The sequence below is a fragment of the Myxine glutinosa genome, chromosome 13, assembly GCF_964187855.1.
Source record: "Myxine glutinosa chromosome 13, kmMyxGlut1.1, whole genome shotgun sequence".
NCBI classification, from domain to species: Eukaryota; Metazoa; Chordata; class Myxini; order Myxiniformes; family Myxinidae; genus Myxine; species Myxine glutinosa.
Window position 1 is genome coordinate 13234482 of NC_136273.1, and position 14513 is coordinate 13248994.

Genomic DNA, 14513 nt, shown 5'->3' on the forward strand with positions numbered 1-14513 from the left:
TTTGTCTTTGCAGCTGAAGGCGCTGTGACCTTTGCTCAGGCGTTTCAGCATGTCGTCTCTTCCTTTGGCTTTCTCGTTGCTGCTGAAGACGTCGTGATCTCCCATCGTCTGTTTCAGCACCCCTCGGAGATACTGCTTCCGCACGAGAACTTGAAGGAATGTTGCTATTCGCGTCCATAGACGTGAGGTGTGATTCGTTGTCCGCGTCCGTAGCGCCGTCGGAGGGTTGATACGACATTCTTCCTGCAAATAGTATTGTTTTTGTGCTATCGTTTTGCCGATCATCAAATGACAAATAAATTACATTGTGACAATTAAAGATTTCAAATAAACCTATTTAAAGTGTATGCACATATAAATAATAATAAAAATCGAAGAAATATCTCTCGGTAATTTCCTGAAACATTTTACTTCCGGGTAATAATGTTGAATGAAATAACGAAGATATATACTGTATGCCTGTTATTTTAGGCGGTGTATTTTCGTATATCAACGTGGCGCAATTTTTAAAATATATCTCTGCAATTTCCCGTGTGTGCGTGAATGTTCTCAATTATTTCTTTTACCGAGTCTAAAACCATCGATAAAAATGAAATCAGATGGAAGCGGTAATAATAAAAAAAATCGAAGAAATATCTCTCGGTAATTTCCTGAAATATATTTTTGCCGATCATCAAATGACAAATAAATTACATTGTGAAAATTAAAGATTTCAAATAAACCTATTTAAAGGGTATACGCATATAAATAATAAAAAAATCGAAGAAATATCTCTCGGTAATTTCCTGAAACATATTTTACTTCCGGGTAATAATGTTGAATGAAATAACGAAGATATATACTGTATGCCTGTTATTTTAGGCGGTGTATTTTCGTATATCAATGTGGCGCGATTTTCTTCCCGTTTTTTTTCAACCGAGTCTAAAACTATGTTAGCGACTGTGAAAAATGAAACGATATATCGACTTTGATTTGAAGTAAAGCTGGGAGAGAGCAAGACACCACGGGCCTACAAAACAGGCCTCAAAGCTATGCGAGTTAATAAAATGGTGGATATTACTACTCTCTCAAAGGGGTAAGCCACGCCCCCGGACCGATCGAATGTTACACACAAACACGCAAGATTTCAATTTTATAATTATATAGATGGACAATTTTTTGTTCAGGGTAAATCTGGTATTAGCTTTCCTACAAAGGAAATAGATTATTAGCTTTCCAACTGTCACATTTTTATTACGAGCAACGGTGACTTTGTGATGGGAATATTAAGAGAGGAGGGAGAGAGGAGGGTAGGGGGAGGGAAGAGCATAGGGTGAGAGGGTGAGAGGGAGTGAAGTGGAGGGGAAGGAGGAGAGGGAAGATGGGAAGGGAGGCACGGGATGGAAAAGGAGGGTGGGAGGGGAAGGGGAAGGAAAAGGAAGGGGGGAAGGGTAACGGGGAGGAGAAGAGTGAGGAGTTTAGATGATGCAATAAACAATGTGGATGGGGGGGCGGGGGTGGCAGAGGAAGCTAAGTGAACTAGAAAGCATCTGGAAATGCGAGGGCCATCCACATCCGGTTGTACTCAGATGTCTTCGTCTTCTTCTGTATGCTCAAAATAACAAAAACAGTTTGAAAAAAAAAATACAAAATGAAAATTTATGATTTTATTCAGCCTTGACCTGTAATGTTTAGATTTTTTTTAAATAATCAGCTTCCATCTTTATTTATTCATTTATTTGGTCGGTTGTTCCTTTTAATTCTCATATAAAATGTCTCTCAACTCCACAATCGACTTTTCTCATGTTTGGTCTGCTTATACACCACGTAACGTGTACTCTAATCTCTATATAAGGGCATTCATTTATTATGTACAAGCAAGGAGAGTAGGATGGGGATGAAAGGAAACTAGATTGAGAAAATCAAAATTGAGAAAAGGAAGAAGAGGAAAGATTGTGAAAAGGAGTGCTGGAGAGACTGGGAGGAGTGGGGAGGGAAGACTAAAAGGTTTAGCAATTGGAGTTTCGGGACAGAAGGTAAAGAAAGGGCTTCCATTGATTATTTATTTAAGGTGTGGGAAGAGAAGGGTAAAAATAATTGGTGCGGATTGCGGAAGAGAGAATGGCAAAGAGAGCGGATAGGTTGAGGGAGCAAGGTAGGAGGAAAAGAGGTAGACCCGTTTGAGATGGGACTCATGGGAGGATTGTGTGAAGAGGTATATCAGTAAGGTGTGTGTAGTGGAGAGAGTTGGCTGAGGACAGAGGGGAGTGGAGTATTGTGGTTATGGCAGAGCAGAAGATTGTTGCCATTGGACATGACCCCTTCTAAAGGGAAAAGGAGGAGAAAAAAGTAAGCAGCATAGGAAGGAGGAAGAGGAATTAAATTTAATTGGGGACAGCAACGGAACGGAGCGCTTGGCACCGCTTCACAACATGGCGGTCTCCTTGTAAACAAGGCAATCATGGTATTCGAGCAAATGCTCTCTCGGTCGTCGTTTTCAGTTTCACTCGCTCCTCTTGTGACCACGTCCACAAACGAATATAACGTGTTGGTAATGGCTACAGAGTACGAGGAAGAGGTAAACGAAAGATAAGGAAATGGGGAGTCAGAAAGAGGAGCCCTGCCAAGTTTATCTAAGGACCCTACCACTGTACATTTTGTGGAGGGGAGGTGAAGGGATTTTGCATGTTTGTTGATATTGAAGAATTAGGATTAAAAGTAGAAGTAACCATAAAACTATGAAATGCACGTTTCAATAATTCAGTCGAGGCCGTTTACTCTTGATACGTGAAACACCCTGAAAACCATGCCTACAGAAAAGTTTTTGGAATTTTTTTTTGTTAAACATGGAAAAAAAAGTTGTGGAGAAAACGAATTTAAAATCGAATAAAAGTGAAAAAGTGAGGGTGGAAGAAAAAATAATTCCTGCTACATGAAACACCAACCCATGTATGCAGAAAACCGATTTTTTTGAGACACCGGCCACATTTTCCATCCAATCATCATGTAGGTTTTTATGAAGCTTTCACCATTGCACGCATTTCTTATTGAGTCAACTTGGTTGTGGGATGGATTTCAAGGCCATAAAATACAAGTTGATGAATCTTTCCTTTGTGTTGGAAAGGAGAAGCACAGAGCACACTGAGCAAGCACAAGCACATCCACTCTTGCCAGTAGAGGTGGTTTGAACCCAAATTGTCCAGGCCCAAACCGAAAAAAAACCTGGAAAAGGCAGAAATATTGAATATCAATATCCCATAATTTTCCAGGAATGCCTAAGAAGCTATTTGCTGGGAAGAAACACTAGCTTGGTCTCTATTTATGTGAAAGCTTTTCTCAATTCAAACTCGAGAGAATTAGGTTTACACCATCTCTAATCTCTATCATACGCATCATGTGATTGGTGAGGCACAATAGACAACACAGAAGATAATGAGAACTAAAATAATATCCTGAACTTTGTGTTGATCAGAACTTTCAGTAGAGGCCTTTTTCGTCTCATTCATGCAAGGGCCTCGGTCGACGTTACGTTCCGCACCATGGTCAAGGACGGATGCGGCGCATATTACGCATATTATGAGAATATATAACAGGGCTATGTTTCTGAACATTTCATTGGTAGTAGTATCATTATGAATTGGACCATGGCGGCCATTTTTTTCCTAACATAACGAAGCACCTCTCTTAACTTGCTTGCTTCGCTGTCGAGTGGCCAGGCGAGCGGCCTGCAAAGCGGTTGATACAGAACAGCTGGCTTGGCAAGAAATAGCAAGCTGCTTGCTTACGGAGCACACCCCAAGAAGACAGATTACAGCTGGGTCGAGATTCCAACAATCAATGTAACGACAAATTATTGAACATACTCGTACATGGTGGACACGAATGATGTTATGGAGGGAGCGTTTTTATTATTTCCAATGGTGGTAACATCGTTCACCGATTTCACATCCCCATCCTTCAAAATGTTTGTCGTAGGCAGCAATGTCATCCCAGAGCGTCCCTTGATCATCGACAAGAGACCGCACAAGGTGAACCTTTTCGGCCACAACTCCACCTGCCTCGAAGTATGCCGCCTGGAGACGCTCTGCCAGTTCTTGAAGATTTCGAGCTTCCTGAGCGTACCGCCTCTCAGTACGCTCCGCGCACTCTGCCAGCATGTGGTTCTTTGGGAAGAAACAAACAGATATGGATGCTTAAAAGGGTTGTTAAGGATGTAAGGAGAAAACTCTGATGCATGAAATAAAAAGAGGAGAAAATTCGGCCAATCACGATCCACCAACTACAGTATATCTCTCCAGTAAGCTAAGCAATGCCCATGTCTGACGTTTTGACCACTAAGTGGTCTTCACATGAGACCATCAGTGGCTGAAACGATGGGCCTGAACCTTTCAGACTGGGCAGCTACGTATACTGCAGTTGGTGGTGCATTCATTTTTGAGTATGTATTTTCCAACAAAAACCATTTTTGTGGGCCCATCTCACCTATATCACACCCCCATACAATCCTTCTACAGGTTGTAGATCATACATTAAAACAACAGTAAAAAAAATGTGAAATAGAATCCAGCATACTATGGAACCTGTATATGTAGAAGGTATGAGTACAACATGGTGCATAACTTACATAAATTGCTTACCTAGCAATTTCTTCAACGAGTCGACACTCCCGCCATCTTGGCGGGCACTGTGGGACATGATCTGTGCCTCACTGTCCCATCAAGTTAGGAGGTCTAAAAGAGTATTAAACCGACTTGGTTTGCAGGGTCACAAGTAAACTATTATGTGGTATGTTGTCCTGATGAGCAAATAACAAGAGCCAAACCATGGTCGGCAGCTCCACTGGCCTCTAATTGTGACCTTTAAATCCTCGAAGTTTTAAAAAATACACTCGAGTATGCTCTGCGGAAGCTATGCGGGTCGGAGGGGTAGCGGTATGCATGCGCAAATAGTGTTTAATCCCATGTTGCATTCATCGGGTTGGAAGGGCTGTTTTGGATTATATAAAAATATACGTGTGTGTGTGTGTGTGTGTGTGTGTGTGTGTGTGTGTGTGTGTGTGTGTGTGTGTGTGTGTGTGTGTGTGTGTGTGTGTGTGTGTGTAGGTAGTTCAGTGACAAGACAACACAACACAGACACTGCACAGATATATATGTATGCGTATATATATATACTGCATGGTCAAAAGTATGTGGACACCTGAACATCACTAACACCCGTATGTGCACGTCGAACATCTCATTCCAAAATCATGGGCGTTCATATTGAGTTGGTCCCCCCTTTGCTGCTATAACAGCCTCCACTCTTCTGGGAAGGCTTTCCACTAGATGTTGCAACACCATTCCAGCTTTACACCATTCCAGCCGACGCTTGGCATTGCGCATGGTGATTTTAGGCTTGTGTGCGGCTGCTCGGCCATGGAAACCCATTTCATGAAGCTCCCAACAAACAGTTGTTGTGCTGACGTTGCTTCCCGAGGCAGTTTGGAACTCGGTAGTGAGTGTTGCAACCGAGGACAGAATTCTACATGCTACACGCTTCAGCACTCGGCGGTCCCGTTCTGTGAGCTTGTGTGGCCTACCACTTCGTGGCTGAACTGTTGTTGCTCCTCGACATTTCCACTTCACAATAATAGCACCTACAGTTGACCAGGGCAGCTCTATCAGAGCAGAAATTTGACGAACTGACTTGTTGGCAAGGTGGCATCGTTGAAAGTCACTGAGCTCTTCAGTGCGGCTCATTCTACTGCCAATGTTTGTCTATGGAGATCGCATGGCTGTGTGCTTGATTGTATATACCTGTCAGCAAAGGGGGTGGCTGAAACAGCTGAATCCACTAATTAGAAGGGGTGTCCGCATGCTTTTGGTCATGTAGGGTATATACACCAGCGAGGTACCTGTGCTGCATACGGGTGGGAACCTGAGGACAAATGGACAATGCAGAAACGGTGAATGCCAAACCATAAAACAATAAATTCCACACTCCTGTGATACCTTCAGTCCAACATCAGGCATGGACAGTCTATTTGTGAATGACCTGGGCAAAAAACGGTAAATGCCAAACCATGAACCACTAAATTCCACATTCCTGTACTACTTTCAGTCAAATGTCAGGCATGGACAGTCTGATTGTGAAGGACTTGAGCGAAACTTCCTCCAGCCAACCTGGGATTGACTTTGGCCGCGATTCTGCGATATTCTCGCATAAAGTTGGAAAATATCGCATACAATTTTGGCCAGAGTGATTTTTAAAAAACGCATAGAGCGTGTCAGTTGTCGCGGTATAGTTTTCAGGCGAAACAGTTTCAAATCGTGTACTTACTACTGCTTTTGTCAGGTCTGGAAGTTGTCAAAGATGAAGCTATTCTAAACTGTAAACAGACCGTAGCCATTTTAATGTCGCTTTCACGCTTTACGGTAGCCGTGACAATGTTTTGCGGCATTAAACGACGGCTTTTCGGCAACCACGTGTTCGTTGTCTGCAGTAGTTTCTGGATTACGCTTTTTCTGAAAATGCCGCAGAGAAAGAGACATCCGCAACCACAGCCTGATGGGCAAAGTATAAAACGATTCTTTATAGGTACCAGCAGTAGTTCTAACACTGAGGACAACCAGGATGATCCAGCTGGTGACCGTGTGCAGGGCGAAAGCGGGACAGTGGCCAGGGCCGCCATTATGCAGACAGCGACTTCCGGAAAAACTTTAACAACGTTTCAAGACAGCTGGGTCCTTAAATTCAGAGACTGGCTGAAATATGATGCCGATCAGAACAAAATGTATTGTTCACTGTGTAGATCGGAGAAGTTAGTCAACAGTCTAAGTCAAGGTACAAATAATTTCAAAACGACGACAATAACCCGACATATATCGTCATCTGATCACCAACGAGCGATTGCAGCACCACTGGCGAGAAGAAATCTTCAACTCACGGCTGAAGGGGCTAAATCAAAAGAAGAGGAAAGTATTTTGACGTGTCTGAAAGTGGTGTATTGGATGTCGAAGGAAGCCATTCCCCTGTCCAAGTATAACAGCTTGCTGACCTTGTCAGAGCTTAATACCCCAAATCTGGAGAATTTAAAAGTGAACAAACATGTGACATATGCGAGTTATAAATCAGCCTGTGGTTTTCTGGATGCCATTTCCTCAACAATTGACAAATCCGTCAGCGAGAAGCTCCACAAGTCACCTGCCATTACAATTATGACGGACGAGAGTACAGACATTGCTGTACATCACAAGCTGTGTGTAACAGCCAGAGTTTTGGATCCTAAAACTATGACGCCCTCCACTCTATTTTTGAAGGATCTGCATATCACCTTGTTTCTTGTCTTATGATGACAATCTATCTTCAGGGAGGCGGACATTGTCATGTGATCAAACAACATGACTTTTGATGTTTTCAATCAGTATTATTAAATGTGATCCAATGTGCTAATTCATGGCGACCTTGTGCTAAACTTATCTGTGGCATGGTTACTCATTTCCGCAATAAAAGCCACAGGGAGTGAGATCGTCTATTTGAATACAGAAAGAAACACACAAGTCTTTGTTTTCTTGACCATATTTATTTTTCATTTATACCCCGAGAATAATGAGATTTGACGAGCGCGAGTAAAACTTTATATCAAAACAATTTTGTAAAATCCCATCGTGTTTGGAAAAAACTTCATTGTTTTGTACACAAGGTTTTCTCCCATTGCTAAAATCCTCCAGGATAATACCTGCCAACCCTGCAAGAATGTGGGATTTCAAGCAAATCATCACGTTGTAGCGACCCATGGGTCCCCCAAGCAAGACCAGCATCAGAATCTCCTTGCTCCAGCCGGTGACGTCACCGGCGGGGATCCGCGGCGCCAGAGTGGCTGGTCACGTGACCACCAAAGCGTGCCGCGCGTGCGGGTATAATCAGCTACACCTGTTGATCATGTGACCACCGAAGCACGCCTCGCTTGAGGCGTGGCTTTCGGTTTCGGGTTGTGCTTTATAATGCAGCCCGATAAACGGGCTTTTCAGAGTTTCAGTGTTCCCGAGTTGGTTTTACGAATAAATATCTTCTCGGACGAGTTTGTGCCTTGCCATCCTTTTGTCCGTATTCTGCTGGAGCCCGGACACCTTCACTGGTGACCCCGAATTTGAACACGCAACCCCGACTGCCCCCGCACGGATGCGGGGGCTGCGAACGGACACGGCGAGCACGCCCTAGCCAGGGAAGCCACCTAGGCTGGTGATGCCGGCTTCTCCCGCACGGCTTTGGGCGCAGTTTCAAATGCGGTTTCGAAATGCCGGAGTTTCGGAAACGACGACGGCCATGACTATGAGGTTCGCGCACCGTGCTCGGCTCCTCCTCTACGACCGGAGGGGCGAAGCTATTCCAAGACCCTCCGAAGGCACGGCCGCTTCGTCCCCCTCGCGCAACTACTACTACAACTACAACCGCAACTACTTCTCCGACCCTGCATCCTCGGGAGGCCCGCGAGGAACCTCGGCAGCCTCCCCCGAGGCCTTGACCAGCCCCTCGGTTGGCTCGCCCGCTTTTCGCGTGCACCGCTCGAGCCTTCTCGGCACTGCACCCGCGAACCGCAACCTTCGGAGGCCCGCGAGGGACCTCGGCAGCCTCCCCCGAGGACTTGCCCGGCCCTCGGCCGCCCCCCGTCCACTGCATCCCCCGAGGCCTTGACCAGCCCCGCATCCTCGGGAGGCCCGCGAGGGACCTCGGCAGCCTCCCCTGAGGCCTTGACCAGCCCCTCGGTTGGCTCACCCGCTTTTCGCGTGCACCGCTCGAGCCTTCTCGGCACTGCACCTGCGAACTGCAACCTCGGGAGGCCCGCGAGGAACCTCGGCAGCCTCCCCCGAGGACTTGCCCGGCCCCTCGGCCGCCCCCCCCGTCCTGCACCCCCCCGTCCGACCACCCGCCACCACACCGTACCCCCCCTGCCTGCACCCCCCGTCCGACCACCCACCACCACACTGGACCCCCCTCAGGTTGACCTCCCTGGACCAAGTCCATTCTGGGGGGGCGTGTGTAGCGACCCATGGGTCCCCCAAGCAAGACCAGCATCAGAATCTCCTTGCTCCAGCCGGTGACGTCACCGGCGGGGATCCGCGGCGCCAGAGTGGCTGGTCACGTGACCACCAAAGCGTGCCGCGCGTACGGGTATAATCAGCTACACCTGTTGATCACGTGACCACCGAAGCACGCCTCGCTTGAGGAGTGGCTTTCGGTTTCGGGTTGTGCTTTATAATGCAGCCCGATAAACGGGCTTTTCAGAGTTTCAGTGTTCCCGAGTTGGTTTTACGAATAAATATCTTCTCGGACGAGTTTGTGCCTTGCCATCCTTTTGTCCGTATTCTGCTGGAGCCCGGACTCCTTCAACGTGATCTTTCACCGGCCATCACACTTCAAACATGTAACTGGGGCAGCAACTCCCTCAAACCTCCCTCACTCTCCCCCACCCCCACCTACTGTTTAAAAACAAAATGACAGGAGAAGCTCAGCCTCCTCAACGGATCCTGAGGCAGCAACTCCCTCTAAACTTCCTCACTCCCCCCACCCCTACTGTTTAAAAAAAAAATTACCGAAGCTCAGGCACCTCAAAAGATCCTGGGGCAGCAACTCCCTCTAACCTCCCTCAGTCCCCCCCCCCCCCCTACTGTTTAGAAAACAAAATTACAGGAGAAGCTCAGGCTCCTCAACCAATCCTGGGGCAGCAACTCCCTCTAACCTCCCTCACTCCTCCCCCCCCCCTCCCCCCTCCCCTATTGTATAAAAAAATACACAGGAGAAGCTCAGGCTCCTCAACGGATACTGAGGCAGCAACTCCCTCTAACCTCCCTCAGTCCCCCCCCCCCCCCTACTGTTTAAAAAACAAAATGACAGGAGAAGGTCAGGCTCCTCAACAGATCCTGGGGCAGCAACTCCCTCTAACCTCCCTCACTCCTCCCCCCCCCCCCCCCCCTACTGTTTAAAAAACAAAATTACAGGAGAAGCTCAGGCTCCTCAACCAATCCTGGGGCAGCAACTCCCTCTAACCTCCCTCACTCCTCCCCCCTCCCCCCCCCCCTCCCCTATTGTATAAAAAAAATTACAGGAGAAGCTCAGGCTCCTCAACAGATCCTGGGGCAGCAACTCCCTCTAACCTCCCTCACTCCCCCTCCCCTACTGTTGAAAAAACAAAATGACAGGAGAAGGTCAAGCTCCTCAACAGATCCTGGGGCAGCAACTCCTTCTAACCTCCCTCACTCCCCCCACCCCTACTGTATAATAATAAAAATTACCGAAGCTCAGGCTCCTCAACAGATCCTGGGGCAGCAACTCCCTCTAACCTCCCTCAATCCCCCCCCCCCCCCCCCTCCTGTTGAAAAAACAAAATGACAGGAGGTCAGGCTCCTCAACGGATCCTCGGGCAGCAACTCCCTCGAACCTCCCTCACTCCTCCCCCTACCCTCCCCTATTGTATAAAAAAAAATTACAGGAGCTCAGGCTCCTCAACGGATCCTGAGGCAGCAACTCCCTCTAACCTCGCTCAGCCCCCCCCCCCCCCCCCACCCCTACTGTTTAAAAAAACAAAATTACAGGAGAAGCTCAGGCTCCTCAACTCGCATGTTTTCCTCGCAGGGAACATGCGAGGAGAAGCTCGCATGAACAGTTTTCCATCTCAGGTTGGCACGAGTGTTGTCATCACCCTCCATCAATAAAGTGTGACTTAAAAATAAACAGTTCGTTCCCGTCACCAAATAAATATTCTTCAAGAAAAATCTCCGATTGTTTAGAGCAGTAAATATCGCCATTTTTAAACAAACAGAACCTCCGCACAACATATAACAACAACAAAATAAAAACAAACAACACGATCGCTTCGGAGAAAGAAATATTACCTTGTACATATTACCTTCATAAAAACAATCACACCTCCAATAACGTGATCACTCCAGAAAAATAAATATTACCTCAACATTTCCTTCACAACAACAACAACAACAACAACAACAACCCGATCGATCCGGAAAAAGAAATATCACCTTATAAATATTACCTTCAGAACAACAACAGGATCGCTCCGGAAAAATTAATATTACCCCAACATTAACTTCACAACAACACCAACAACAACAACAACAACAGCAACAACAACAACAGCAGCAACAACCCGGTCGATCCGGAAAAATTAATATCACCTTGTAAATATTACCTTCAGAACAACAACTACTCCAATAACAGGATCGCTCCAGAAAAATAAATATTACCTCAACATTAACTTCAGAACAACACCACCAACAACAACAACGACAGCAACAACCCGATCGATCCGGAAAAAGAAATATTACCTTGTAAATATTACCTTCAGAACAACAACTACTACTCCAATAACAGGATAGCTCCAGAAAAATAAATATTACCTCAACATTAACTTCAGAACAACACCACCAACAACAACAACGACAGCAACAACCCGATCGATCCGGAAAAAGAAATATCACCTTGTAAATATTACCTTCAGAACAACAACGACTACACCAATAACAAGATCGCTCCAGAAAAATAAATATTGTAGGAGCTGAGCTCCCACGTCGAACTCCAACAATATGGACGTGACAACGAGCGGAGTTTCACAGAGCCGTTTATTCCGAGCTCAGCATGAATGCACTGAAAAACCGTTAACCCGAGCGGCAATATATAATTCCAATTCAAAACAGTAAGCCACGCCTCTCAACGGGGCGTGGTATGCAATCCGAGTGACCGCCCGCTGATTACGTCACCGGCCAGTACAAGAAAATTGTGTCCGGTAACCGCTACAATATTACCTGAACATTAACTTCACAACAACAACAACAGGATCGCTCCAGAAAAATAAATATTATGTCAACATTAACTTCACATACAAGAGAATTGTGTCCGGTAACCGCTACATGCGCCCCCCCCAGAATTCACTTGTACAGGGAGAGTCAGTTTGTGGGGGGCCTTAATGACCCGGCCGAAACGACCCCTGGCGATTCGTGTGGGGGTGGGAGGCGGCTTGGCGGTGGATGGTTGGGCGGGGGGCTTGGTCGACGGGGGACGGCCCCGCCGTGGAGGAAGGGCCATCCGTGGAGGTTGGTCGAGGTCCAAATGGGCCGGCTTGAGGCGGTCCATAGAGATATGGTCCGGTTTGCCGCCAATGTCGACGACGAACGACTTGTCAGCCCTCCTCAAGACCCGAAAAGGCCCATCGTACGGCGGCCGGAGCGGTCCCCGGTGCGCGTCGTTGCGCACAAAAACGTACTCCGCTGTGCGAAGCGCTGGGGGGACATGGGGTTGAGGACAGCCATGCTGAGACGTGGGCACCGGGGCAAATCTCCTGCCGGACTCCTGGAAGACCGAGCATTGGCGAGCGGTGGCGTCGGGGAGGAACTCCCCCGGCACGTGCAGTGGTTGGCCGTAGACCAGCACGGCGGTAGAAGCCTGGAGGTCTTCTTTAGGGGCCGTCCGGAGGCCCAATAGCACCCACGGGAGCCTGTCAGCCCAACTGTCGTTCTGGAGGCTGGCCCTGAGAGCGGCTTTCATTGAGCGGTGGAACCGCTCGCACAAGCCGTTGGCCTGGGGGTGGTAGGCCGTGGTGTGGTGAAGTTTGACCCCCAAGGCCTGAGCGACCGCGCCCCAAAGCTCAGAGGTGAACTGTGGGCCTCTGTCAGAGATGTCCGTGGGGGCGCCGAAACGGGCGACCCAGGTGCCGATGAAGGCCTGCGCCATGTCGGCGGACGTTGTTGACGTCAGCGGGACAGCCTCCGGCCACCTGGTGGTCCTGTCCACCATCGTGAGGAGATGGGTGAAGCCCCTCGAGGGGGGAAGGGGTCCCACCAGGTCCACATTGACGTGGTCGAAACGCCGCGCGGGCACGTCGAATGGTGCCAACGGGGCCTGGGTGTGCCGGTGGACCTTCGTACGCTGGCAGGCGACACAGGCGTTGGCCCAGTCGCGGACGTCCATCCGGAGCCCGTGCCAGACGAATTTCGCTGCCACGAGCTTCTGCGATGCTTTCCGGCCCGGGTGGGAAAGGCCGTGGATGGCGTCAAACACGAGCCGCTGCCATCCAGCGGGCACAATGGGACGAGGTTGGCCCAGGGAAACGTCGCACAGGAGAACTGTGCCTGTGTCCTTGAAGGGGACGTCGGACAACCGCAGGCCCGTGTCCGCTGTCTGGAGGGCTTGCACCGCGGGGTCGGAGACCTGGTCGGCAGCCATGCGGGCGTAATCCACGCCGAGGTGGGCGGCGCCCGCGACGGACCGGGAGAGGCAATCGGCCACCGCATTGTCCTTGCCCGCGACGTGCCAGATGTCCGTCGTGAATTCGGACACGGCGGAGAGGTGGAGCTGCTGACGAGCCGACCACGGCTCTGAGACCTTGGCCATGGCGAAAACCAGGGGTTTGTGGTCCACAAACGCCGTGAATGGGCGGCCCTCTAAAAGGTGGCGAAAGTGGAGAACCGCCAGGTAAAGGCCGAGCAGCTCGCGCTCGAACGTGCTGTATTTGCGCTCGTTAGGGCGGAGCTGCCGGCTGAAGAAGGCCAGCGGTTGCCAAGCCCTGTTAACCCACTGCTCGTGCACGGCGCCCACCGCGTAGTCGGAGGCGTCCGTGGTAAGGGCGATGGGTGCGTCGAGCGCCGGGTCTGCCAGCATGGTTGCGTCGGCGAGGGCCAGCTTAGCGCCCGTGAACGCATCGTCCATATCCGTGGTCCAGGCGATGTCGTGCTTGGCCGGCTTACCCCTGGGGGCCTCGTACAGGGTGCGCATGAGTTGGGTGGCACGCGGCACGAACCGGTGGTAGAAGTTAACCATACCCAAAAACTCCTCCAGAGCCTTGAAGGAGCGGGGGCGCGGGAAACTTTTGACGGCCTCCACCTTGGTCGGCAGCGGAACGGCCCCGCGCATCGTGATGCGTTGTCCCAGGAAGTCGACGGTAGCCACACCAAACTGGCATTTCGCCGGGTTGATGATGAGGCCGTGCTGGCTGAGTCGCTCAAAAAGCGTGCGCAGGTGAAGGAGGTGCTCCGGCCGGGAAGTGCTGGCGATGAGAATGTCATCCAGGTAGACAAACAGAAAGGTGAGATCACGCAGCACACTGTCCATCAGCCGTTGGAAGGCCTGGGCCGCGTTCTTAAGGCCGAACGGCATTCGGAGGAACTCGAAGAGGCCAAAGGGTGTAATCACAGCCGTCTTCGGAACGTCGGCGGGCCGGACAGGTACCTGGTGGTAGCCCCGAATAAGGTCGACCTTGGAGAAGATCACCCGCCCTGCCAAACGGGCGGAAAAGTCCTGGATATGTGGTATCGGGTACCGGTCGGGGGTGGTGGCGTCGTTGAGGCGGCGATAATCGCCGCACGGTCGCCATCCGCCACCCGGTGTGGGTACGATGTGCAGAGGCAAGGCCCACTCGCTGCTCGAGCGCCGCACAATGCCCAACCGCTCCAGCGAGTCGAAATTCCGCCTTTGCCACGGCGAGTTTGGCAGGGTCGAGGCAACGAGTCCTGGCGTAGACAGGTGGACCAGTGGTTGGGATGTGG

At 49.4% G+C, this 14513-nt stretch overlaps 1 protein-coding gene across 1 annotated transcript in view; it reads right to left on the minus strand.

Annotated features, from left to right (window-relative positions):
* Positions 1-3862: 3862 nt before the first annotated feature.
* Positions 3863-14513, minus strand: part of LOC137438427 (uncharacterized) — a 29858-nt gene continuing 19207 nt past the window's right edge. Inside the window, exon 4 of the mRNA XM_068133543.2 lies at positions 3863-4142. Within this exon, the coding sequence (XP_067989644.2) occupies positions 3888-4142 (255 nt within the window). The 3' untranslated portion in view covers positions 3863-3887. The remainder of the gene's footprint in view (positions 4143-14513) is intronic.